Raw genomic sequence first — 26,860 nt, 5'->3', positions numbered from 1 at the left:
TCCGGACTCCACTTTCAGCCTCCGGCATCTGCAGACTGGCTTAGGTCCCATTTCCTTGGTTCCTCGCCTGTTTGACTCCCCTTACAGGTCCATGGGGAACCCACCTGACATCTCTTTAGACTGGACTGTCCCTTTCCTTGACCCTTTTCCTCACTCCTGCCCTGGCTGAAGTCTGTTTCATTTTCCTTCCCTTCCGTTTTCACTGGACCCAGTCATGGGGTCAGACTGTTTTTTCAGGCCCTTTAGCCATGGTCTTAGCCAGCTGCCGCGGCAGAGGGGAGGGGCAACTACTCCTGTCACCCCTTGGGAAATCTGGTCTCCATAAGTAAGGAACTCAGGTGTCAGAACTGCAGGGTCACACCGCCTCAGAAAGTTATTTACCTTGAGAAAAAAAAAAAATGGAGGGAGTGGGGGAGCAGAGGGAGGAGACTAGGGTGAGACACTTCTGAAGAATGTGTCCTTGGCAGGACATTCAGTACTGTGGGCGCTCCCTCACCCAGCCCCAAGGCCCTTAAAGGCAGGCCTGGCTCCTCCTCCTCTAATCATTTCCTCTTCAAGGGACAGGGGGCCAGAAATCATGCCCCCACCCCCACAAAAAGCAATAAACCAAGAGCTTAACAGGAAAATTGCTAATAGCAGAAAAGAAGGGGCTGGGGATGTGGCTCAAGCGGTAGCGCGCTCGCCTGGCATGCGTGCGGCCCGGGTTCGATCCTCAGCACCACATACCAACAAAGATGTTGTGTCCGCCGAGAACTAAAAAAATAAATAAAATTCTCTCTCTCTCTCTCTCTCTCACTCTCTCTTAAAAAAAAAAAAAAAAAAAGAAGAGGAGGCAGAAAGACAGGGCCAAAGAGAAGAGGAAAACAGCCGCCAAAGGCCAGCCATTCAGCTCAGCCTCGACTGAAAAAAGTACTACTGTGTTCCCAGACTTTACAGAGAGAGCCTCCCAGGAACCCCCATAGCTCTGGAGCCAAGATCCCAACTTCACATCTAAACTGGGAGAAGTGGTGACTCCTAGTGGCCAGTGAGTGACCTGCAAGACTGGGGCTGGCCAGGATCCTCTCCCTCTCCCTTTGAACCCAGGAGTGCTTAACTACTGAGCCACATCCCCAGCAGCCCTCCGCTTTTTACGCATTTTTGTTTTTAAAGAGAGAGGGAGAGAATTTTAATATTTATTTTTTAGTATTTGGCGGACACAACATCTTTGTACGTGGTGCTGAGGATCGAACCTGGGCCGCGCACGCATGCCGGGCGAGCGCACTACCACTTGAGCCACATCCCCAGCCCTTTAAGCATTTTTTTTAACCTTTATTTATTTTTAAGTGGTGCTGAGGATGGAACCTGAGTACCCTTCCTACCTTCAATTCTGACCTCACACTGCTTAGGTGGCTCAGATGTCTGTGTTCCCACAAGGACAATGAAAGGCATATTTCTTACTTGTCATAATCAACTTTAATAAAAAATAAATTAGTTCTGGGGAAGGAACTATTTTAGGAGGTGGAAAGTGGGGACAGAGGCTAGAGTGTCTTATGGTAACATTTCTTTTTTCCACCCTCTGCCCAACTGGTCCCGGTTCCAAGAGGCCATCCTTTGTGAGTAAAGTAGGATTGATATGGCTGACCTCCCACCCTTAGCTAAGTAGGGAGAAAGAAAGAGTCTGGGTAAGGGGAAATGGGATCAAAGACAAAAGGGTGGTTCATTTTTAATTTCTGGAGTACTGGGGATGGAACCTAGTACTTGTCTTGGGCATGCTAGGCCAGTGCCCTACAACTGAGCTCCACCCCCCAGTCTAGAAGGATGGTTGAGAAGATGTGAGGCCTGAACATAAGAGATGAGGTTTAGGGCACAAAATTGTGTTTGATGGAGAAGCCACACTTTTTAAGTAGCTCAGATTAGTAAGGAACTGCAAACTTGCTTTTCTCTCAGCTTAGAAGAGTCTCAGGGAAACAAGTATTGTCCACTCCCCACTCCTTATCAATTTAAATAATTTCTTTTTGGGAAGTGACACATAGGTAAGGGGGTGCACACCCCTGCAGGCCCAGATACACATCTGGGGACATCTGTGCACACACACCATCATACCACATATACAGACCCAGTCACACATCTCGATAGTCCCCATCAGTCACTTTGCCCCTGTAGTCATCCTGGAGGACACCCTGGTGAGACTGAGGCAGTCTAGAGAACCAGGGAGTACAAAGTGGGTTGACTGATGAGACCAGTGATGGTATAAGAAAACGTAAGGAGAGAGTGTCCTGGAACCATTTCAGGCAGGCTCCAGAGGGCTCCGCTCCAGGACAGGGGCACAAGAGCGGCAACAGGTGGCTGTGTAGTAGGGGTAGACGCAGAGCCGAGCCTGTACCACCAGGGGGCAATGTGGAGAGCTGTCCTGGCACTGATCATCTGAGGACAGAGGAGGCCAACAGGTACAAAGGTTCATCCATCCGGAGCTGTACTCCCCTCCCACTGGTCCTCTCTCTCCTCCACCCACTTCAGCTAACTCCACTCTGTTGGGGGTTGGGGAGAGGGGCATTTTACCAGGGCGCTGGTTGCAGGGTTGGCTGTTACAGGGTCGTTTCCTGGAGGGTCGCAGGTGTGGAGGGCATCGAGTGCTGAGGTTCTGGTTGGCACTCAGGCACTGGATCTCTCTTGTCTGTGTGCCCCCCTGGCAGGAGCGAGAACACTAGGAAGAACACAGCTATCATATCAGACTTTTGCTGACCCCAGGGTTCCTCTTTAACCCCAGGCTACCACCTCCTTCTCTGAAAGGTAGTGATGGTACATTATCTGGGGACATTATGAAATCCCAAGTGGAGAAGGCCCACCTGTCCTCCAAGTCTATAGAAAATAGGACAATGTGAAACCTCAGCTGGGCTTGTCCTGGGGCTCAGAGACTTGGGGTGGGGCATGCAGTGTGATGAGCACTCCCCCTTCTCTGGAGGCCCAGGCTGAGCAGGGCAGGGAACCAGGCACTCACCGGACTCCAGGGAGTAGCAAACCATTGGTCCTGGCAAGGCTGACCCTGACAGGGCTGCAGAGCAGGGGGCCTGGGCAGGTGGGAACAGTTGCTAGGAGAAGTCACATTGAACTCAGTCCCCAGTTTGGACACACAGATGACATCTCTACGCTGTGTGCCAGAGCCACATTCTGAGGAGCACTGATATAGGGGAAGGGAAAACAGAAATCATTCCCAACTGGGGATGTGAACTCCTGCTGGGACTGGAATCCCCGCTCTGTCCCCCTCCCAGACCCTCAGCTCACCTCCCCCCAGGGCCCTGTGTACCAACACCTTGTGATCTCACAGGGCCCCAAGCTGCAGGCACGCATGTCAGGAGGGCGGCTTCCTGGTGGGCAGCTCTGCTCACTGGATCCTGTTCCTACTTCCTCTGGCCCTGTCCTAAGCATTTCCCCACTCCTGAGACAGACCACAGAACGTCTCTGGATCCCTGTCCCACACTCAGCTGAGCACTGTTGAGAAGTAGAGTGTCCTGTATGAAGGGAGGCTGCTGGTGACTGGAACAGGAAGGAGGGGGCTTTGGGATGGAAGCATCCTGGGTCCTGTTCCCAGAGGTTTGGCAATGCCCCAGAGGTACCAGCTGGGCAAGGGTAATGACAGTTGCATGTCCAGAACTCTGACATAAGTTTTTCCTCACTTATTTCTGAGTTCCCAGAATAAAGCACATAATAGGTATTTTTTCAATAAATGCATTTTGAGCTGTGTTGAGAAGACTGATAGGATGGACTGAGTGGGGTCACCAGGGATACAGGACTTGGTTAAGGGGCTGTGGGGCCCACCTTGGAACTCCATTCACTGTGGAACCAGGCTGTGGTACAGGGCCCCATGTCACAGGCCTCTCTGCTGGGGGGCTGGGGGGGGCCCGAAGCACACTCTTGCTCATGCACTTCCTTGCCGTTGTTTCCAACACAGCGAACTTGCCTGCTCCTCTGACCTCGGCCACACCGGACAGAACACTTGAGGGGGTAAGGGGGAATCCATGAACCAGGATCTGCCTTTGATAGCCACCCCTACCCAGTGGGTACAAGCTTTTGTGGGTTGAGGAGGAGGTTGAGCATGGGGCTCCAGGCCTCCAGTCTCTGGTTCTTCACTTATATGACATATATTAGGATTTCATATGAGATCCTGTTTGTAAAAAGTTTCTGTAGACAAAGAAGGAAGTGGAAAACATACTAATCTAGTTCATTGATGTCCCATTCTCTGGGGTCCTCCTTGCATAGGCTCACTTACCTGGCTCCAGGCAGAGCCCACCTCCCAATGGCCACAGAGGCGCAACTGACAGGGCTGGGTCACGTTGGGCCTGGGAAGATGTACACAACGTTCCGGAGGCACAGAGGAGCCACCTGCCCCAAACTCTTGCCGGCAGTGCAGCTGGCGGTGCTGGGTGCCTGGGCCACAGGAGCGACTACAGGATGTCCACTCACCAGTCTCCCAACTGTGGGCACAGGCAGGACAGGGGAGAGGGAGAGACAGGGACCAGATGTGTGGGGTTGCCGTGTGCAAGGAGAAGAAACATACTGGGCATGGGGCCCCACGGAGGAGAGTGGGCACCTCTAGCATTTGGAGTCTGGTTCCTTGTGGCAACTTAGACTGCCACTGCTGGGGTTTTCTTGCTGTCTATGGGGTGTCAGTCATTCTAATCTTTTTTTTTTTTTTTTTTGAATATTTTTTTAGTTGTTGATGGACCTTTATTTTATTAATTTATTTTTACGTGGTGCTGAGGATCAAACCCAGTGCCTCACTCATGCTAGGCAAATGCTCTACCACTGAGCCCCAGCCCCAGCCCCAATCTTTTCTTTTCCTTTTTTGGGTACAGGGGATTGAATCCAGAGGGCTTTACCATTGAGCTACATCCTTAGCCCTTTTTATTTTTTACGGCAGGGACAGGGTCTTGCTAAGTTGCTTAGGGTCTCACTAAGTGCTGAGGCTAGCCTTGAACTTGTGATCCTCCTTCTTCAGCCTCCCATCATTGGAATTATAGGCATGTGCTACCCCATTTGGCAAAAGGAATTGGATGTTTGCCAGTTAATTTCTCTTGCCTCTTTTGATTTCTGTTTTTTTTCTTTTTCCCCCTTGCTGCTGGTGATCAAACCTAGGGCCTTACCCAGGCTAAGCAAGTGCTCTACCACTGAGCCACATCCCCAGTTATCTCAACCATTCTAATCTAGTATTGATTGTCTCTTTGCAGCCAGGAAATGTCAAGTTGAATGCACAGTCCAGGTAAGATCCTGTGAGTGAGGAGCAAGTCCAGGAGCAATTTGTGTGTTTCTAGTATCCTGACCCTCCTGTGGGCTCTACTCACTATGGAGGACACGGGGGGTTGTGGCAGGGTTCAGGGTTGGCTGGAGGCCTGGCGCCCATGGCACAGTTGTGTTCATCCAGCTCCTCTCCTGACTCTCGAGAAATGCACAGGAAAATGGGGCGCCAAACACCTGAAGCGGAGGAAAGGGTAGTCAGGGGAAGCAGGATGGTTTAAACCCAGTTTCCATGGGGCCCCAGGTCCCAGGTCAAGGTGTGGACCCACGATCTAGGATACGCAGTTGGGAGTGTCAAGTTGGGCATCTGGACTGAAATGTCAGGAACATAGGTCTGAAGTCACCTTCTCCACAGGACGCTGAGCACTTGGAGTGTCCCACTTGTTTCCAGTATCCAGCTGGAGACCCCAGGGGTGTCCTGAGATGGGCAGGGGCAGGCATCTGGGGGATCCGTACCTGGCGCTGGAGGGTGCCTGGGGTCCGGACTGGGCGGGGTGCTGAAGCAGCTGGGGGCTCCCCCCTCAGCCTCTCTGTGCAGGGGAGTTGAGAAGGCAGATCAGATGCCTCCTACCACCTGGAGCTCCTCTCGGCTTCTCCGATCCTCCTGGGTCTGGGGGTCAATGGAGTCTTACCAGGCTGAACCTGATGGATGGGAGACTCCACAGTGGCGCTCTGGGGGACTGGAGGTGGTGCAGCGAGGACATACTGATAAAAGACCCCAGGGTTATCCTCCTGAAAGATCATCTGGGGGGGAGAGGAGGTGATAAGGGGGGGTGTGGGGTCCTCCCACGGGACCCCTATGGCTCTGCTCTTAGAGGACAGGCCTTCCTCTCGGCCCCCGGCTCACATAGACATCCACAGGCTGGGTTGTGGGGCCGTCAGCTGACAGACTCTCTGCCTTTCCCTCCTCCCGAGGAGGACGGTTATACTGGAAGACAGTTCCACCAGCTGTGTAGGACCCAGGGGGATCCACAGCCCAGTTCCCATTGATGATGGACCTGCCCCCAGGGCCACGAAGAGCTGAAAGGAAGAGATCCGGAACTTGGAGGTTAGTCATTCTGTCCTCCTCCCCACTACTTCCTGACCCTTCCGTGCATCCCACCCAGCACTTAAGATACCCTAAGCCATCTCGGCTTCCTCATTTCCCCAGAAAGAGGGGGAACTTCTCCCTGTTTGGCTTGTGTGTTGTGCTGAATAGGAGCCTGGGAAGCAGAACCGAGAGACCAGAGGGAGGTGGGGCAGGATGGGGGCCAGGTGCTCACCAAGGTAGTTGGAGCTGGGCCGGTGCTGGGCAATCTGAAGCTGGGAGGCGCCCGCGGGAATCCAGAGGATCTTCTGATAGCCCAGAGGGCCCCCTCGGTCCGTGAGGTTCCCCGAAATGAGGCGACAGGTAGAACCGTTCCCCCCACAGACTCCACAGCCATCTGGACGCTTGCCAGACCCGAGGATGCCATCGCAGCCAGGGCTCTGGGAAGAGTGAGGTGAGGCAGGGTCACATGGAAACCAGATGCCCCCTTACTCACCCTGGTCCACGTGGGGCCCTCAGCTCATCACCAGCCTTGCTGTGGTGCTCCTCACCAGCCCCAGCGCCCCAGCCACGCTCGGGGATGCGGGGAGAGCCTGGCGGGAGCCCTCCTCAGCGTGGCAGGCCAGAGCTTCCCCTGGGGGAGTCTGTTACTTTGTGGTTGTAACGATGACTGAAAGAGACTGTGCACATGCACACCCTGTCCTCCCTCACCAGACAGCGTCCGGCCACACAGATGTCGGGGGCTCCAGGCTGACACAGGGTCCCATCCTGGACCTTTTCAGTGTGACGGACGTAGAAACGGAAGCCGCGGGGACGGCAGTTCAGCTCACAGCGTTGGGATCCCTGAACTAGAAGGCAAGGTGAAAGGTTGTTTAGCCAGGTCCCTGGTGAGAGACCAAGAGTGAAAGAGCCCCGAGTCCTGACAGCAGCTTTACTGATATCACCTTGGGACATCTTGAGGTGAACTGGTGTGACTGAAGGAAACATAACAGTCCCACACATTGAAAGACGGGTGAGAGGGCTGGGGACATAGCTCAGTTGGTAGAGTGCTTGCCGTGCATGCACAAGGCCCTGGGTTCAATCCCCAGCACCACCAAAAAAAAAAAAAAAAGAAAAGAAAGAAAGACTGGTGAGAGCCTGGCATGTCAGGAGGTTAAGAGAATTGCAGCTCTGAAGCCAGCCCCAGCAACTCAGCAACGCTGTAAGAACCCAGTGAGACCTGTCTCAAAATTAAAAAAAAAAAAAAAAAAGACTGTTGATGTGGCTCAGTGGCTTAGCACCCTTGGTACCAAAAACAGAAGAAAGAAGAAAAGAAGAAATGTTGATCAGGTCAATAGAGGCCATGAGACCATCAAGGTTTGCTTTTTGTTTGAAATGGGGTTTCTCTATATTGTTCAGGATGGTCTCAAAGTCCTGAGCTTAAGTCATCCTCCTGCCTCTGCCTTCTAAGTAGCTGGGACTACAGGTGCTTGTCACTGCCCCTGGCCATTAAGGGACTTCTACCACCTATGACTACATAAGTTCAAAGCTTATAATGGTTGTCCTGGTGCAACTGAAACCACCAGGAGCCGTGGCACCTCTGCTCCTACTGTGACGTCTGGACAGGACCTCCCGTGTCACATCAACTTCCCACCTCTTAGGATGGACATATTCCCAGAGGAAGCTAACCAAAGGACACTTCTGGATACCTCCCTCTCCCAGCCTGACGCCTTTGCTGACCACCTGTCACCATCTGACATCTAAAGTCCCCTCCCCTTTCCAGAGCTGGGCTAAATCTCTCTGGCCCAGCTCAGGGGAGTAAGAAGGTATGACAGAAGAGAAAGAGAAGGCCTGCGTGGGGCCCAGAGTGATGGGGGCCCTCCCTCCATCACGCCCACCTGCTCTCAGGCAGCTAGCACCTCACCTTCAGTGAAGGGCTCCCACTGGTACAGCTGACCCATGAATTCCTGGGAGTCAAAGGCTGCGCACTGTAGGGCCCGGGGATCTGGCTGCTCAGGTGGGCAGGGCTGAGGTGGGGGGACACAAAAGAGAACCGGGAAGGGATACTTGGGTGTGGGCCAGGGCTGGATCTGGGGAGTTGGGGAGGGTCAGGTCTATGAAAGAGCCTCTAACCCCCACCCTGAGATCAGATGCCAGAACCCTTCTCCCTCAGGTCCAGGTCAGACAAGGACCCAGACTCAGTGTTAGGGAACCAGATTGGAATTCTGGGCTAGGGAGACAAGGCCCAGGGAAGGACTCACCCCTTGGCTGCAGGCTCTCAGCTGCTCAGTCTCCCCAGAGCATCTTGGGACAGGGCTGCTAGGAGCAAAGAGGCTCCAGAGGGAGCTGGAGTGGGGTCCAGCATTCAGCAGAGGCAACCAGCCATCTGGTGGGTGAGGGGCAGGCTCCATGCGGGACCCATAAGGGTTTCCCCCAGGTCTCCAATGCCTTTGTCTCTGCTGACCTTGTCCCCGAGGGACAGAAGGGAAAGGGTCAAGGCGGCTTCCTGCTCCCCAGGGACTGGCCCAACCCTGAGAATGTGGCATTCTTGGTTGAGAAGACATGTGGAAAGAGCCACTTTCTCCCAAGGAAGGGGAAGGTGAGGGAGACCCTGTGCTAGAGGCTTGGGCTATGGGGTGAGGCTGTGTGGGGACAGGACTGGTTCTTGGGGGCACCTCGTTCTGAGCAGCTTCAGACTTTGGGGGTTCTTCTGGGAGGGATGGGATAGGGGCAGATGGTTCTGGAGGAGGGAGCTGAGTCTGGGAGCCGGGGTTTGCAGAGGAGGGCTCTGCCCTGGGACTCAGGGATGGAAAGTGTCCTTCCCTTCCAGAAGAGGTCTGGGGAAGTTCAGATCCGGAGGACCTCGGGGGGTGCCTGCGGCTCCTGTGCAGTGGCAAGGCAAAGGGCACTCTTCCATAGCCGAACATTCCTGGCTTGATGGGGTCTCGAACCCGGGACCTGAAGAGGTGTTGCAGACATGGGGTCACAGCTCTGGCCACCACTGACCTGTCTCTCCAGCCTACTTCTTGGCACCAAAGACCAACTTCCTAGACCACAGTGTCCTCTACTACCCTTTTCTACACCAAGCCCCAACCCCTTTACCCGAGGCCCACCCCTGTCCTCATAGCCTTACCTCTGTGGCCCCTGAGCTTCCTGGGTCTCTTCTTTCCCTAGCTGGGAAGCAGGACCTCGAAGGGGGCCACCCCTTCCCTGAGGCGGTGGCCTGTACAGGGAGTGGGTTTCTCGGGAAGTCTGAGGTCTAGGGCCTTGACCCCGGGGTCGAAGGGCTTCTGGATGTCTTGGGGGTCTGGGAGGGAAGGGCAGGCCTGGGCGGAGTTGACATGTCCGGCTTCTGCGCTGCACCCCCACCCCACAGGGCTGGGAGCAAGAGGCCCACTGGTCCCAAGATCCCCAGACACCCTCAGGGCCCCGGCCCTCCTCTGGGGGTGTCTGAGGAGACAACACCTACATAGAGAAAAAGGGCAGACAGAGTTAGAGTGACCTGAGGGGGACCCTCCAGGTACCTAGTCCAGGCCTGGAGCTGGGCAGTTGTTACTGGCTGAAGGTCAACATCAGAGGCGACCTCAGCCTTCGGTGTCCTTGTCAAGCGTTAGGGAGTTAGCCAGGGAGTTGAGGGGGCCAAGCATGAGGGAAGGGGACCACAGCTCAGCAGAAGGTGTGGGAAACGGAGACTTGGCCTGGGGAGGCAGCCTGGGAGGCTAGGGGAGACGGAAAGACCCCAGGCAGGGGCTGGTGGCCGCCCACTTGCCCAGAGCTCACCTCCTGGTCCAGGCAGAGCTGAGGGAGGGACAGAAGCAGCACAAGACACAGGCGAGGCCTGCAAACCAAAGGCCAGGATGCACCAGCGGGGCCAGAGGTGTTGCAACACTGCCCGCCCCTCCCCCCAGCGACTCCCACTTCTGCCAACTTCTCAGAAAGCAGAAGTTTCTCCTCACTTTCCTGGACCCTCCCAGTGACCCTTCCACCCACATCCATGGATGAGCCTTCCTCCTCCTCGCTGGCTGCCCCTCCTCTTACCTGCCCACCCACTTCTCCATCTCTCCGCCCTGCACTGCCCCTGGGCAAGGGAGGAGGGGACCGGCCAGGATCCCTACTCAGGCATCAGGGCGTGGAGACTGCGCTCTGCAGGGACAGAAGCCGGTGGTTACCTCTTCAGCCAGCTGGAGGGCTGAGAGAGGTGACTCCTCAGAAGGACATCTCGGGAGCAGGGTAGGGGACGAGTCCAACCCTTTATGATCTGAGGGTGGGAGCAGGAAGGAATGCTGCCTCCTCCATCTGCTGAAGCTACAGGGTGGGGGTCTGACCTCAGCCTCCCAACTCAGCTTGGTCCCCTCCCCTTGGCCCTGTAGGGACTTCTCAGCTCCTCCCTAAATCCCGAGGAGGGGCTGTGTGGGGGGCAGCGCGGGCCCAGAAGCTGTTCCAGGGTTTTATCTGGCCGGCTCCTGCCCTCCGGGGCTCCTTGGGAAGGTGGGCAGCAGGCTGGGCAGGACGTCAGACACCCCCTCTGTTTCCTACCTGACTCCGGCCTTTTCTTCCCTTACCAAGCTGCTTTATGGATGGAACAGGCCCATCTCAGCCTGTCTCTGACGCTTTTGGCCAAGGAATGAACTAAGTGGGTTGGTGGCTTCATCTCTAGAGAAGAGGGTGATTTAACTCCCCTCCATGCCAGCATCCATTCAGCATGGGCTCTGGGGGGCCTTATTCATGCAGTTATTTTTCTCTTGGGGCACAGCTGTAATGGCTGGGGAAACCTGGGAAGGACAGCCATGCATCCAGAGCTGCCCTTGCTGCCCAGTCACAGCCCTTTCATTCTGGAATGCTGGAAAGTCCATTCTGGAGTCTAGCTCTGAAAACTGGGGAAGTAGGGCTTGGTCAAAGCCTGACTCACCCACCCATGCCCTCCAGTCCCTTCCTTCTCACCAGGAACCCTTCCCACCCCCATCCCCATCCCTTTTTAGTTCTGCTTTCCAGGAAAAAAAAGCACTGTTTCTGTTGGATCTGAAAGGCACCCGTTGAAGAATCCAAGGAGGCCGAGCCAGCTTAGGGGCAGGAAAACGCAGAGGGAAGGGTAGGAATGCGCTTGGGGGTAGCACCACTCAGCTCCAGCCTCTCTGTTGGACCCCAGGACTCAGAGTTGGAGGGAGGGATCAAAGTGGCCAAGCCACAGGGCAGGGCCACCTCAGCTGCTTGGAGCTGGAGAGGGGGTTGATGGTGGCCTCTCTTTCCCCTGGCTGGGCCGGCCACTGAGGTCAGCAACTCCGCCCTGATGGGAGGGGGAGATAGGGTTCCAGAGAAGGACCCACATTCCAACCCAACTCTCAGCCCTCTGCCTGGATGTTACTTGGGGATGAAGGGAAGCAGAGACAGGGTGATGGTCACTGCCTGCTCCACTCCCCTCTCCTGGGCTCCCCTGGGCTCCCCTGGACTCCCCGGGTCTATTCTTGCTGCTTCTCTTCACGGGTCTACCCAGTACACATAATCCTGTCCTGAGCTGGCTTTGGCAGTTCCCTGGAGAAGTGAGGGGTGGGGGGTGACGTGAGCTCCTGGGGTGGGGCCAGGCCTGGCTCCCTCTCTGGAAAAGTCTCACCCCACCCTCCCCTGCACAGCTGGGCAGGGGGCCGATACCCTCTGCTCTGTGGAAACAGACACACATTTGTGCTTTCACCCCTTTTCATGTCCCTCATCTGGTGTCTCTCTCTGACCAAGGTGAGGAAAGTAGAGGTCAGAACTGGTCACTCTGGTGCCAGGCTGGACCCTGCTCAGGACAAACCTGGGCTCCTTCTGGCCACACCTCCCACTCTGGCCAGTAGAGATCAAGGAGAGCGACTGGAGCAGAGCTAATCCCTTCTCCAACACCCAAGGGACTCTAGGAAATGGGCCACTGCTGGTGGGTGCGGGCTAGATAGTGTGGTTCTGGGCTGGCCGTGGAGAGTCCCTGTCCTGAGTCAGAATTCCTTCTTCCTCCTCTGGCCCTCTCCTGGGCCCTGGAGGACTATCCAACAGGTGTCTGTCCTTTGGGTCAACCTCCTGCGCCATCAGGTTGAGCTGTATCAAAGGCACTCACCTGCATCCCTGTCAGCGACCCTGTCCCTCAACTCCAGGAGTGAAAGTGTCTGTCGGGGGTGGGGAGGGAGGACATGCCCTCGAAAAGCATCCCCCTGGAGAGGGAGGCAGAGGCGCCAGCGCGTGCAGGGAGGTCTTGGGTATGTTTTCCAACTTTACTATGTGCCTTGTAGGAAGTTTGGCTCATTGGCCGCCCGGAGGATGGGGCCAGAGTACCGGCGGATCAGACCCCCTCCCCAGGAATTCAACCCCAGGGGCTGGAGGATGGTCCGGGGTCGTGGTGGGGGCGCAACCGCTCTGCTCGGGGAGCGGCGGCGGCGCGGGCTGGCGGTCTAGGCGCGGGACGGGTGGGGACAGGGGAGGCTCTACCTGCTCTGCGCGCCCCGTCGGCCCGCGGACCCGTCTGCGCCCGGGCGCTCTGAGCAGCCTGGCTCGGCGGCGGCCACTGCGGCCCCGGGCCGGGCTGGGGACACGGCCGCCTCCGGCCGAGGCTCCGCCCCGCGCCCCGCCCCACGGCGCCCCGCCCGCCACGCGCGGGGGCCGCGCCCCTCGGCCCGGGGGTGGGGACCCCCGACCCCACGGCCGCGCCCGCCGGGCCACCCAGCCGAGGCCGCGGGCGGTCGCCCTCGGTGCCGGGCGCCCCCGACGGCCGGACTGGGAGGCGCCGTGGGTTTGGAGGTCCCCGCACCGCCTGCAGCTCGGCGCCCCAACACCGCCGGCCTCCGGACCGACTGTGGTGGGAGCGGCGGCCTCGAGGGCCGCAGGGCCCCGGGGCCTCTGTGCCGTGGCCTGGGCAAGCCGCTGGCCCCAGAGCGGAACGCTGGCCTCGGACCGAGTTGGCCCCGGGCGACCACAGATCCACACGGGTCAAGGCCCTGTCCTCCCCAAGGCCTCCCCTGCAAGCCCAGCCAGCTCTGTCCCCCGTGCGGTTCCGAGTGCTGAGGACCTCTGCGAGCCTCGTTTCTCCATCCACACCGCGAGGCACCCAGGCAGGAGCGCGAGGAAAGTGAGCTAATGACGAGGCGGACGGACCCCACCGTGAACGTCCTCCGTGAACCGGGGGTCGGTCCTGCGATCTTAGTGAATACGACCACCTCTCTGCCGCAGTTTTCTCATCTCTAAAGTGGGGCTAACTTGACGTAGATAGACTTGAAGATACGATCCACTTATATTTGCAAGAATGCACCCAAGCTCCGAAGTGTTGGCGACATCGGGGAGGGGTGCAGGTTTGGAGAGCCGTGGAAAAGGCTTTCCCATTTTACTCTGTACGTTTGGATTTTTTAACCACATGCATTGTCAATGTATTCAGGTTAAAAATAAGTAATATATGGGCTGGGGATGTGGCTCAAGCGGTAGCGCGCTCGGCTGGCATGCGTGCGTCCCGGGTTTGATCCTCAGCACCACATACCAACAAAGATGTTGTGTCCGCCGAGAACTAAAAAATAAATATTAAAATTCTCTCTGTCCCTCTCACTCTCTCTTAAAAAAAAAAGTAATATATGTAAAACGGCGGGCATAGTGGAGATGATAAATGGTTACTATTTTTTTTAATTTTATGTTTTTTGATACTGAGGATTGAACCCAGGGGTGCTTTATCACTGAGCTCCAGCCCCTTTTATTTTTTATTTTGAGATAGGGACTCATTGAGTTGCTTAGGGCCTCGCTAAATTGCTGAGGCTGGCTTTGAACTAGCCATCCTCCTGAGCAGATGGGATTACAGGCAGGTGCCACCACTCTGGGCTGGTCACTACTACCTTTAAATTTTTATTTTATTTTATTTTGATTAATGTTGTGGCTAATTGTGGGACTTGTTTTTATTTTTTAATATTTATTTTTTAGTTTAGTTGGACGCAATGCCTTTATTTTATTTATTTTTATGAGGTGCTGAGGATCGAACCCAGGGCCTCGAAAGTGCTAGGTGACTGCTCTACGGCAGAGCCACATCCCCAGCCCTACCTTTACATTTTTATTTGCCATTTACTCATGAGTCCAGTTCTGTTAAATCTATTCAGTGCTTTAAAGCTGCTTTTATTTTATTTTCTCCTCGGCACTGGGGATTGAACCTACAGTGTCTCTGCCACTGAGCTACATTCCTTACCCTTTTTATTTTGAATCAGGGGCTCACTAAATTGCCTAGGCTGGCTTCTAATTTGCAATCCTCCTTCATCAGCCTCCCAAGTAGCTGGGTTTGTAGGCCGTGTACCACTGCAGGCAGTGTAACTGCTTATTTGTAAGTGACTTGAACACGCTTGCCTGTAATACCAGGTGGCAAATTTAAAGCCAGCCTCTACAACCCCCTCTACACCCCCCCCAAGGCCCTAAGTAACCAGAAAGAACTTGTCTCTAAATTTAAATATATACCTATGTATATAAAAGGGTTAAGGATGCAGCTCAGTGATTAAGCTCCCCTGAATTCAATCCCAGGTATCAAAACTAAATAAATCAATGTGATTTGGAACCAGCATGGTGGGACATACCTGTAACCCAGTAACTTGAGAGGCTGAAGCAGGAGGATTGAAAACTCAAGGCCAGCCTTGATGTGGCTCAGTGGTAAAGAACCCAGGGTTAAATCTCTGATAATAAAAAAGGTTAAAAATAAAAAATAAAATAAAAGTGGCTTGGAGGTCAGTTAATCCTGGGCTCAGCAGAAGCAGATATTAGGTCTAAGAACATCGTGGGTAAAAATATAAAATGCTTGTAGGGTGGGGATATAGCTCAGTGGCAGAGCAAGTTCCTCTGTTTGATCCCCAGCAAAAGAACAGCTTTTATTTCACTCATTTTGCAGTATTAGGAATAAAACTCCAAAACAGAGCGATACCCCTAGCACTTCTTTTTTATATTTTTGAGACAGTGTCTTGATAAATACCAAGCCTGACCTTGAACTTGCTATCCTACTGCCTCAACTGGGTTTGTTTTTTTGTTTTTGTGGCACTAGGGATTGAACCCAGGGGTGTTCTACCACTGTACACTCCCAGACCTTTTTATGATTATGAGACAGGGTCTTGCTAAATTGCTAAGGCCGGCCTGGAACTTGTCATTCTTCTACCTCAGCAACCCCCTCTACACCCCAGCCCCCCCAGTCACTGGGATTACGGGTGTGTACCACCATGCCTAGCTTCCCTGGGTTTTTATTTTTCAAGATACTCTGGTTAGAAATATGACAAATTACTAAAAGCAAACAACAACTTCAAACAGGAAGCACATCACAAACAGGACTGCGGGCCACATTTACTGCAGGCCTTTATTGGAGCCTCTCAAAAGGTACTTGGGTTCTGGTCCTCCTTTTTCCCAAAGGGCTTGGGAAGAAACGGGTTAATGACCCACTCCCAGCAGGGTGGTTTATCAGGGACTCCTGGTGCTACACAGTCCCAACCCAGAGGCATATTTATAGTTCTGGGTTCTGAGGGGAAGCCCCTTTGCCCAGTTCTCAGAGTACAATGCAGACCAAATGCCTCCTGGGAGGCCAAGGGAGATATTCTAGGATAGGTAGCTTTCAGTGCTGCCCTGTCACAGCCTGTCAGCTAACACTTATCTAGAAGGAGGCAAGGGAAATGTTTGCCTTTGACATTTGTAACTGATGAGAACTGAAGGTCAAAAATAGTCCCTTCCATTAAGAAATGGTGACCAAAGAGCTCTTACCACAGCTGCCACTCTCCTGGTTCAGTGGCCTGAAAGAGTCGCATAAGGAACTTTCCCTAGTCAGGTACGGTGGTGGTCGCCTGGAGTCCAGCTACTCAGGAGGCTGAGGCAGGAGGATCACAAGCCCAAGACCAGCCCAGGCAACCACCTAGTGAGAGCCTGACTCAAAATAAAAAATAAAGGGGCTGGGGATGTTGATCAGTGATAGAACACCCCAGGTTCAATTCCCAGTATTAAAAGAGAAAAAAAAAAAAAAAAAAACGAAAGAAAAAAAGAAGAGAGAAATTTTCCTATGCCTTAGTAACTTGTGAAGTATCAGATTAAGTTTGTGGAAGTTGTCTTAAGGATAAAAAGAAGTTTGTAAGGGCTTGGGGTATAGCTCAGTGGTAGAACACTTGCTGAGCATGTTCAATGCCCTCTATTTGATCCCCAGCATTGAAAAAGAAAAGGAATTCTATAGCTGCCTAATGGTGTAGCTCAGTGGTAGAACTTGTGCTTAGCGTGAGAAGGGCCCTAGAGGGCTGGGGATGTGGCTCAAGCGGTAGCGCGCTCGCCTCACATGCGTGCGGCCCAGGTTCAATCCTCAGCACCACATACCAACAAAGATGTTGTGTCCGCCGAGAACTAAAAAAAAATATTAAAAAAAAAAATTCTCTCTCTCACTCTCTCTCCTCTCTCACTCTCTCTTTAAAAAAAAAAAAAAAAAAAAAAGAAAAAAAAAAGAAAAAAGAAGGGCCCTAGATTCAATCCTCAGCATCATGATAACATATGCCATAGCATTTGTTCTATTCTGCACCTGAGACAATGTGAGCTTTATGCATCTATCTCCCTCTGTCCTCATTAGGCAGAGACTGTCTCATCATGTACAGATTTGCAAACAAGAAGAAATTCCAGGAGTTTGCCCCAAATCTCATAGCTAGTAAAAGAGAGAGCCAGTTCTCCTTTCCTTTTCTTTTTTTCCCCCATTGCTGGGGATTGAACCCAGAGGTGCTTTACCACTGAGCACATCCCCAGCCCTTTTTTATTGTGAGACAGGGTCTTATTAAGCAGGTTGTTGAGGCTGATAGTGAACTTTCAATCCTTCTGCCTCAGTCTCTAGAGTTGCTGGAACTACAGGCTTGTGCCACCTCAGCTGGAGAGAACCAGTTTTCTAATCAGGCACTGTTATCCACGTATGTTATGTGCAAGTGAAATTTTTAAGAAATATAACTGACAATACATTCAGAAAGTTTTGTGTTGAATTAACACTGCTTTAAATTAAGGTCTAATATGAGAGATTGTCCCTTTTTTAAAATATTTTCTTAGTTGCCAGTAGACTTTATTTATTCATATGTGGTGCTGAGAATCAAACCCGGTGCTTCACACATGCTAGGCAAGTGCTCTACCACTGAGCCCCAGCCCCAGCCCAGATTGTCCCTATTCTAATACTGATTTTAAAGCCAATGTGTACAGGTCGGGCCCTGAAACTTTGGTGTAGGGTCATAATAACTATTTCTTTTTATTTTAATATTTTTTATTTTTTAGTTATAGTTGGACACAGTACCTTTATTTCACTTATTTATTTTTATGTGGTGCTGAGGATTGAACCCAGGGCCTTGCGCGTGCAAGAGGAGCGCTCTACCTCGGAGCCACAACCCTAGCCCCATAATAACTATTTCTGAAAAGCCTGGTGTTTGCCCTTCTGCCCCCTCAGAATCATGGTTTGCTGAACTCCTTTGTTCCAAAAGAGACACTCCATGCCAGGCTGGTCTCCAGCCATGAATTCCCTGTTCTAGTGTATTGTTACCTTGTCTCACACTGTTCTGACTCACCATGCTATATTTTTTTAAATATTTTTTTTTTTAGTTGTAGATGGACACAATAACTTTATTTTACTTTTTTATGTGGTGCTGGGGATTGAACCCAGTGCCTCCCGCATGCTAGGGGTAAGTGCTCTACCACTGAGCCATGACCCCAGCCCCTCACCATGCAATTTTGTTTTGTTTGGGGGGATTGAACCCAGGGGCTCTCTACCACTGAGCTACAGCCCAGTCCTTTATCTCTTCATTTCCAGTCAGGCTTTACTAAATTGATCAAATTGGCCTGGAATTTGAGATTCTCCCGCCTCAGCCTCCTGAGTTACTGGAATAATAGGCAGGTGCCACCCTGCCAGCTCTAATGCTGTTCTTTTGACCTATGGGCCTGGGCTTGGCCCAGTTAGCCCATTGCCCATGACTGTATGGGAGCACCCTGACACCTCCTGTGTTCTCCCAGGAACCCAGAGGGCGGGCACCCCCTGTGGTGTTTACCTTTGTATCCATCACCTTACCTCACTCATAGCAGGCATTTAACAAATGCTTGTGGGATGAACCCAGGAGCAAGTGTGCTGAGCACTGCCTCTGCTCTGGCCACATTCCAGCACTTTCTGGCTGTTGTCTCCCTCCACTGGCCTGAACTGGCTTTGGGGTGTTGAAATAATGGAGAAACAGGATGTGAACCATTGGGTAAGGCGAGGATCAAGGCATGAATAGGGTGTTCTGGACACCTAATCACTGCTCTCTAGAGGTCAAATTTGGTCATAAATTCCCACAGCCAAAATCAAGAAAACTTGAAATATAGTACTTCCATATTTCAAGTACTAGTGCTTCTCAGGCAGGCCCAGGGGACCTAGTGACAGATTTTGCCTCTGTACTGCCCTGAGCCATATGACTGCTGACTGGTGTTCCCAGAACAGGAAGTACCCAGTAAATATTATGGAATTAAATTGATCAGACATGACCTTGGCAGTCCTTTAGGTCTACAAACCCATCAGTACTTCGACAACTATGTTAAGTGGTTTGAACTCCTGTCACTCCTCCTTGCATCTGTATTGGGAAATAACCATGATCTAAGCTTCTGATCAGGCCTCCAGAATAGTTGAGAATGTTTGTTGACTGCTAACTGGGAAGATTTCTTAGATGATTCTTTGATGCATTCTCTACATACTGTTTTATAGATTTGATAAAATGATGCCTATGGGCTGGGGATGTAGCTCAGTGGTAGAGGACTTGCCTAGCATGGGTGAGGTCCTGGGTTCAGTTTTCAATTCTGCAAATTAAAAGAGGGGTGGAGGGCTGGGACATAGCTCAGTTGGTAGAGTGCTTCCTCACATGCATAAGGCCCTGGGTTCAATCCCCAGCACCACACCACACACACACACACACAAAAAAAAAAAAAACTGGGGGTGGGGGAGGAATGGAGAAGATTGCATTAAGTGAAGACTAAAAGCTGATCATCATGATGCCCAGAGCTCTTTGCTGAGGATGCTTTCAGATTCCATCAGGACTCAGGTCAGGATTTGCCCATGACACAGAGTACGCGTGTGTGTGTGTGTGTGTGTGTGTGTGTGTGTGTGTGTGTGTGTGTGTTTTAAATATACTTTTAGTTGTTGATGGATCTTTATTTTATTTATTTACATGTGGTGCTGAGAATCGAACCTAGTGCCTCACACATGCTAGGCAAGTCTGTACCACTGAGCCACCACCCAGCCCGTACATGTATTTTCATACTGGGTTGATGATAACGGGCCAGCCCTGTGCTGAGGGGTCAAGGAAAATTACATCACTATCTGAACAGAACCTGTCTTCTTTGCTAAGAAATCTGGCAACAGATGTGCCACCAGACCTGAGTTCCGTGATATTGCCTCAACACTGCAGGATCGTTGTGTCATGGAGCTCTGGGACCAGAGTGTGAGGTGGCTGTGAGCGGGGGGGGGGGGGGGGGGGGGGGGGGGGGGAGCGGGGGGGGGCGGGGGGCGGGGGGGCGGGGGGGAGCGGGGGGGGGGGGCTTAGCAGCAGCTGAGGGAAGATGCTCTGGGCTGAGAGGTGGGTGTGCACTGCCCAGTGGGAACAGAAGGAAGAGTTGAGGGGCCAGGCCTGTGGGCTCGAAGCATTTTGAGAGAATAGAGTAACTTATTGTTTCATTCCTAAATCTGGAGTTGCACTTATTGTGCTGACCACACATAACCCTGTGCCCAATTCCCAGATCAATTGCAGATATGGAGTTAAGGGCAGAAAATAGGGTGTTTTGTCTTCAGTAAGGAAGGTGACAGAGACCAACTCTTTTGCCCTCAAGAGCTCTTAGAGCATATAACAGACCACATGATAAGGGCCCAACTTCCAACCTATCCACTCATTCTAGATGTCAAGTTTCCAAGTACAGCAGAGGTACACAGAGAAGTCAGCTCTGGAAGTGACAGGGCCCTGTCCCTAGTTTTGGGGGAGGAGACCTTCTTTCAGAGTCAGGGAGTAGAGCAGAGGGAGCAGGCAGGAAAAAACCTGAGCAAGTTATTTCCACCAGTTGAGCCTCAAGACAGAGCTTCTTCCTCCGCTGGGTGGTCATGGGTCCTGGGCTTCTAGCCACAGGTCTGCCTCAAGGAGGCCATGGTGATCTTCCCCACATGGATCTTTTCTGGTGCCTAGAAGTTTCCTTACTTCAGAGAATGCCAGTTTGGTGTCAAATTAATCTTGGCAAAATGTGCTGAGGACCTAAGAAAGGCAGACATAAAAGGGTAGGAATAAAGGTGGCCAGAGGCGGCAGGCCAGCCGAAGGAGAGGCCAGGCTTTCATACATACCAAGGCCTTGAAGTCAGAAACCCGAGTCAGGGCCCGCTGCGACGGAGCCCAAGTTGAGGCAGGAGGGAAAGCGCTTGGCCTCCGACCACAGGCCCAGGCTCATCCCGTGGATGGAGAGGGGGATGAAGAGCGGGGGAAGACCTCTCTCCTCTGTTGGTGGCCTTCCCTGTCCTGGCAGCTCTGGGTCTGATCCGGCTCTTCTCTCAGCTCGCAAAGCCTTTGCCCTCTGGCCGCAGCCTGGCTTTCCAGTTTCAGGCCCCAAACGGAGGAAGCACTGCAGCCAGGGCTGGGCCCACCAGCCGCTGCAGAGAGATGACTCTGTTCCTGAGGGAGCTGCTCTTCTTGGGACTGCCTGAGCCCTCCTCTCTCCCCAGCTCGGTCCACCCCAGGGACTCTCTCACTTTGGTGTGACTGACAAGCCTCTGTGGAGGTTGTGAAGTAAGGGGCCTGGTCCTCCCCTTGGGTGGCCTTGTTCCTGAGCTCCCTGGGGCCTCTTCGGCCTACCTGAGTGACACCCCCTCCTCTCAGGGATTATGAGCCAGGTACTAATTGGGGTCTCAAATATAGGCTCCTAGGAACAAGTATGTTTCAATTTCTCAGTGATTTCCATTTCAAGAATCACTTAGGGGGCTGGGGATTTAGCTCAGTTGGCAAAGTGCTTGTCTCACATGCATGAGGCCCTGGGTTCAATCCCTAGCACCACACACACACACACAAAAAAAAAAAAAAAAAAAAAAGAAGAAGAAAGAAAAGAAAAGAAAGAATCACTATGGACTTGTGGGATTCCTACCCTCCTCTGTGACTCCCTAGTGCCATCATATTGAGGTCACGTTGGTGCAGGTGGAGGTGGCTCCTCCAGGGGGATGTCCAGGGACTCTCCAGGTGCAAAGGCTGGTTACTTTGGCCATGATACAGCCGGGGTCACAGTCTCAGGCGAGAGAGAAGCAGCAAGTGCCCCTGTTAGACTCAGAACGTATCAACCTGTGACCGTGAAGACCAGAGCCGGTGGAAAGAGGGGCGTGAAGGGATCTGCTCCCCAAACCTTCTCCCTCCCCGGGCTTCGCATTCCCTGTGGCTAGAGATGTTCTTTGAAATCTTAAAGTCATTTTCACTCCTTTCCAGCCTCATTCTAGAGTAGTGAAGAACTTTAAATATCTTCTTGCCCAGTCTCTTATGTATTTATTTGTAATCCCGAGCCACTGGGATTACAGGCATGTGCCACCATTCCAACCCAGGCCCTTCACTTTACAGGTAAACAAATGGAGACCCAGGATGCACCGTAACTCACCTTGGCTTCTGGGGCAAACAGGGTTAGCTTCAGACCTTCATATAGGCATGAAGTCCTGGTCTTTTAAGCCAACAGGCTTCTTCTTCACATATTCCCGGGTCCCCTTCCACCTGACTAAGCTCTCCTCTCCTCCTGTGTGAATGACATTGATCAATGCAAAAGCTTAACACTTTACCTGTGACACCCATGGAATGCCTTCTGTCCTTTCTAACCTCACATCCTACTCATTCTTCAAGTGGCTCGAATGCCACCTCTTCCAGGAAGCCGATGACTGGCCCTGGCGTGACTTCTTCCGTCCAGCTGTATTCAGCATGAGAATCCATGGCGCTCATACCACAGTGCGACGGTAGGGAGGCTGCATCCATGTCCTCACCACTTCAACAATTGGATTATAACTTCTTAAGAGCCACGGCCTTGCCTCCCATGTCTGGGTTTCCTGGGCAGGATCTGACATTCGAGATCGGAGGCCAAGCACGGTGACACAGGCCTATGATCCCAGCTGCTCAGGAGGCTGAGGCAGGAGGATTGCCAGTTCACGGACAGCCTCAGCAACTTAGCAAGATCCTATCTCAGACTAAAAAGTGCTGGGGGCATGGCTTTGTGTTTGTTATGCTGGTGACACACACACACACACACACACACACACACACACAGATAAGATTTTAGTCACTTCTTATGGAATACATGCACAAGGAGGAGACTTGAGAAAAATGCTTAGGAACGTCCTCTAGGCCATTGTCCCAAGTGAACCAGGGGCACAAACTGAGAAGAAAGTGTAGCTGAAGGCAGGAGCAAGAACAGAAGGAAAGGTGAAGTAGACACCAAGCAACTGAGATCAGAACTTAGGGGTCGGGCTTGCTACCGAGATGCAGGTTGAGACAGGAGGGGACCCATGCTCACCCCTCTCACCACAGGCACAGGCTCGACTGTCTACAGGTCCCATGTGTGGCCAGGCACACTGACTGGGTGACCCTGGCCCCCTCATAGAATTTCAGTTACAAGAAGTTGCTCTTCTGGAGATGGGAACTGGGACCTAATCAGGCCAAGACATCCACCTGGCTCTCCGGGTTTCCCACTCTGCCTTCAGCCCATCTCTTCAACTTGACTCTTTTCACATCCAGGCTCCCAAACTGGCCAAGTATTTGAGCATCCCCAGGTGCCTTGTCTTGGCCAGTGTGGCAGAGATCTCCCTGTCTCAGCCTCCCAAGAGCTGCCTCAGGCATTTCGAAACTCATTATTTTCTCTTTTCTCTCCCCAGCTCAAGTACATCATCTCAGTTTTTTGTTTTTGTACCATGGACTGAACCCAGGGACATTTAACCACTGAGCCACATCCACAGTCCTTTTTAAAAAATATTTTATATAGAGACGGGTGTTGCTAAATTGCTTAGGGCCTCACTAAGTCGCTGAGGCTGGTTTTGAATTCATGATCCTCCTGCCTCAGCCCCCCAAGCTGCAGGGATTCCGGGCATGCGCCACCACCCCTGGCCAGTACCTCAGTCTTCAAGGACTTTTGTGCTGTGGGGCGGGGGAATCCAGGGCCTTGCACATGCTAGGCAAGCACTCCACCACTGAGCCACAAAGGCTTTGGTGACTCATGACGTCATTTACCAGTCTTAAAATTTCATGAAATAGGAGTGTGCCAGTAGGCCTCACTTCCATTTACCACACGAGGAAATGAGGCACGATGGGGGCAGAACGGGGGCCAGAACCGTAGTCTCTGGACTCTAACTCCTTTCCTGACTGAGGAAGGGTGAGGGACGGGAAGTCAGGCTGGGTTTCAGGTACCCGAAGGAAGGAGCGGGTGCTCTTACCCAGGGGAACCTGCAGCTCCCCAGAGCAGGCAGGGACATGAAGGAGCATAAGCCTTTCCCTTATGTTGCAAAGCCAACAGCCCAGGAAGTCCAGAGCTGCCCCAGGCCATAGGGTCAGTGAGTGACCACAGAGGGGGGAGCCCTGGCCCTGCAGTGTGGTCTAAGCCACCTGTGGACCTTTGTTCTCCAGGGCCTGGGTGTGGATGGATCCCTCAGCAGATGTCTGTGGGACCTCTGGGGAGTCACTTTGTTTTTATTTATGAGCAGCAATGCTCAGCTCCCTGGCCAAATGTGTGTAGGGAAGTAGGGACCATGCTGTTGGGTCAGTGTTCTGTGGGGTTTAAATGAGATGATACACACAAAGTTCTCACTTGAACAGTGCCTGGCCCACAGTAAGTCCCCCTCAAATAGTGGCAGATACTATGATTTAGAGTTTGAACATTCAAACACTGTTTGTCTATACAAGTATGGCTAACTATGCTCTCACCCCTCAAAGGAAGCCATTCTTCAGGCCTCAGCATGAAGCTGTTGAGCAGTCTGGATTGTTCCACAGCCCAAGAAGAGTGCCTCTTTGGTTTAATTGACCTTGAGCCACCCTCAAGTCCATTCTCAGAGTCTGGAGCCAGGAGGACCCCATCTGCTCTGCAGCCTGCCAGGGACCTGTCATCAGCAGCTGACTCTATTCCCTGGCTCGTGGCCCCAGATTACTAGGGATCTGAACACCAAGAGGGGCTAGTCGCTGCCCACTGACTGATGACTGAGAACAGGTGGGTCCTGAAAGCCAGCCAGAGCCTATTTGTGGTGAGGCAAAGCCAATCCAAGCCAAGATTCTGGAGACACTAAAGAGAACATTCCTACCTCCATTTCTATCTGCTGGGAAGGCTGGGCACAGGTAACAGGCAGAACAAGGTGAGCCTTTAGTGAAAGCCAACCAACACACTGGAAATGGACCCTTTATAAAAACAGTTAAGAGGGGCTGGGGATGTGGCTCAAGTGGTAGCGCACTCGCCTGGCATGCGTGCGGCCCGGGTTCGATCCTCAGCACCACATACCAACAAAGATGCTGTGTCCGCCAAATACTGAAAAATAAATATTAAAGTGATCTCCCTCTTTCTCACTCTTTCTTTAAAAAAAATAAAAAATAAATAAAAACAGTTAAGAGCCAGGTGTGGTAGCGCATGTCTGCAACCCAGGAGACATGGGACACTGACACAGGAGGATCTCAAGTGCTCCACAGCACAGGCCCTCCCGGTTTGTTCTTGCCCAGGATCAGTCTTTTATAATGAAGAGAGTTTTTCAAAATAAGTCCAGCAAGCCGGGCACAGTGGCGCATGCCTCTAATCCCAGTGGCTCAGGAGGCAGAGGCAGGAGGATTGCAAATTTAAAGCCAGCCTCAGCAACTTAGCGAGGCCCTGTCTCTAAATAAAATATAAAAAGGGCTGGGGATGTGGCTCAGTGGTCAAGTGTCCCTGGGTTCAATTCCATATGAAAAAAAAAAAATATATATATATATATATATATGTGTGTGTGTGTGTGTGTGTGTGTGTGTACATCCCCAGCATACCCTTGAACAGGAGGAAAGGAGAGTCTCCCTCCCGCAGCCCTCCCTTCCCCTCCTCTGAGGAGACACCTTGTGGTCTTTGCTGAGGCGGCCTGTGCCTATGCAAGCACACAGCACACATGTCAGTACTCTCCTTTCTCTGCCTTTCTTGGATCACAGAGTCTCCCGGAGGTGCTGATGAAAGCTCTGTGTTCTGATGCAGAGATTAGATGGCTCCTGCCCAAGGATGACACACAAATTTGTGACGCAGTCCACATTTTTGTGAGAAAACAAAAACAAAAAACTCTCTGGGTTCTTTCCCTGAAATAGGGCCACGTGAAAGTATTGACAGCTTCAGGGGTTCACACATAACTCATTTATTCTCCTCAGGAAGGAATTCTGGTTGTGGCTTACCGCATCTGGGGCTGATCTACACTTGGATCTCCTTAAACCCTGTCCCTCTTCCCCACCATGTCTCCTACCCTCCAGGATCTTGAGAAGATTCCAACCAAGCACCTCCTTTAAGTCCTTGACAAGACAGCTAAAGTGAGAAGACAGCTATTTAACGCCTTTTTTCAATAGCTTTTCATTATATTTAGAATAAAATAAAACAAATTCTTTTTGTTTGTTTATCTGTGGTGCTGGGGATCAAACTCAGGGCCTCACTTGTTAAAAACATGCTCTGTCATTGAGCTTCGCTCCCAGCCCCATCCCTAATGATGCTTCGGGTTTTGTTTTGGTATTTGTTTCCTTGTGTTACTGGGGATTGAACTCAGGAGTGCTCTACCACTGAGCTAAGTCCCCAGCCCTTTTAATTTTTTGAGACAGGCTCTTGCTAAGATGCTGAGGCTGGCCTCAAACTTGTGATCCTCCTGCCTCAGCTTCCCAAGCAGCTGGGACTACAGTGCATACCACCACGCCCAGCTGAAGTTCTTCCCGTGACCTAGAAGGCCTGAGCCTTGGGCCTGACCTCGCCCATCACTGCTTCGTCCTACCTGCTCTTCATCGATCATGTCAAATCCAGTTCCAGCCAGGCAGGGTGGCACAGGCCTGTGATCCCAGGCATGGGATTGGGAAGCTGATGCAGGAGAATCACAAATTTCAAGCTAGCCTCAGCAATTTAGCGAGGCCCTAAGCTACTTGCTGAGACCCTGTCTCAGAAAATAAAAAGGGCTGAGGATGTGGCTCAGTGAAAAAGCACTAGTTTTAATCCCCAGTACCCAAAACAAACAAACAAACAAACAAAAACAAAATCCTCAGGGTCATTGCTTAATTTGTTCCCTCTGCCTGAAAGGATATTTCCCCTGATGGTTGCTTTGCTGGCTCCTCGGGTCATTCAGATGTCAGTGCAAATGTCATTCCTCTGAGAGGCCATTCCTAACCTTCAAAATGCTGCTCTCCACGCCCAGCACCCTTTCTAATATCCCCTTTTATTTTTACTTTGCCCCTTTGGGGACACCTGCCACTTCTGAAAATACCTTACATGGTCAGTCATTTCCGGTTTATCTTCACTGTTAGGCATCATGCTGCGCAGTAGCCTCCTTGCCTGCCACATCTCAGCACCTGGACAGGGCCTGGCACGCACTGGGCACCCAGCCAGTAGCCGTGGAATAAAGGACCCTAGTGG

The 26,860-nt window shown here is 52.3% G+C and overlaps 1 protein-coding gene and 1 long non-coding RNA gene across 8 annotated transcripts; one reads left to right on the top strand and one right to left on the bottom strand.

The window, feature by feature from the left end:
- Positions 1-1,266: 1,266 nt before the first annotated feature.
- ADAMTSL4 (ADAMTS like 4) lies at positions 1,267-12,871 on the bottom strand. 6 transcript variants are annotated; one of them, XM_081307002.1, is made up of 19 exons: positions 12,731-12,862; positions 10,814-10,930; positions 10,316-10,420; positions 10,058-10,115; positions 9,411-9,742; positions 8,539-9,235; positions 8,202-8,304; positions 7,010-7,146; positions 6,534-6,738; positions 6,119-6,291; positions 5,904-6,015; positions 5,616-5,801; positions 5,319-5,448; positions 4,247-4,451; positions 3,796-3,972; positions 3,262-3,468; positions 2,978-3,157; positions 2,539-2,683; positions 1,271-2,403 (listed from the first exon to the last, which is right to left on the bottom strand). In XM_081307002.1, the coding sequence occupies exons 3-19, from the start codon at positions 10,333-10,335 to the stop codon at positions 2,267-2,269; spliced, it is 3,204 nt and encodes a 1,067-aa protein (XP_081163128.1). In that variant the 5' UTR covers positions 10,336-10,420; positions 10,814-10,930; positions 12,731-12,862; the 3' UTR covers positions 1,271-2,266. The 6 variants fall into 6 exon arrangements, with proteins under 6 accessions (XP_081163130.1, XP_081163128.1, XP_081163129.1 ...); XM_081307003.1 differs by having other exon boundaries at positions 10,840-10,930; XM_081307001.1 differs by lacking the exon at positions 10,814-10,930 and adding an exon at positions 12,363-12,411 and having other exon boundaries at positions 12,731-12,822.
- Positions 12,872-13,485: 614 nt separating this feature from the next.
- Positions 13,486-25,828, top strand: LOC308656239. Of its 2 annotated transcripts, none has more exons than XR_014023653.1 (3): positions 13,486-13,626; positions 24,190-24,602; positions 25,624-25,828. It is a non-coding gene; the product is annotated as an uncharacterized lncRNA (long non-coding RNA). The 2 variants fall into 2 exon arrangements; XR_014023654.1 differs by having other exon boundaries at positions 24,190-24,460; positions 25,624-25,825.
- Positions 25,829-26,860: the final 1,032 nt, after the last annotated feature.

Source organism: Spermophilus citellus, assembly GCF_964194105.1.
Source record: "Spermophilus citellus genome assembly, chromosome: 9".
Taxonomy (NCBI): Eukaryota; Metazoa; Chordata; class Mammalia; order Rodentia; family Sciuridae; genus Spermophilus; species Spermophilus citellus.
This window is presented reverse-complemented; position numbering and strand designations above follow the sequence as displayed.

Coding starts and splice junctions, on each gene's coding strand:
- ADAMTSL4 (XM_081307000.1), bottom strand. CDS start 10,335: ATGGAGAAGTGGGTGGGCAG. Junction 4,452..5,318: donor AACCCCCCGTGTCCTCCATA/GTGAGTAGAGCC, acceptor CTGTGCCCACAG/TTGGGAGACTGGTGAGTGGA. Junction 3,469..3,795: donor ACAGTGAATGGAGTTCCAAG/GTGGGCCCCACA, acceptor ACTTCTCAACAG/TGCTCAGCTGAGTGTGGGAC.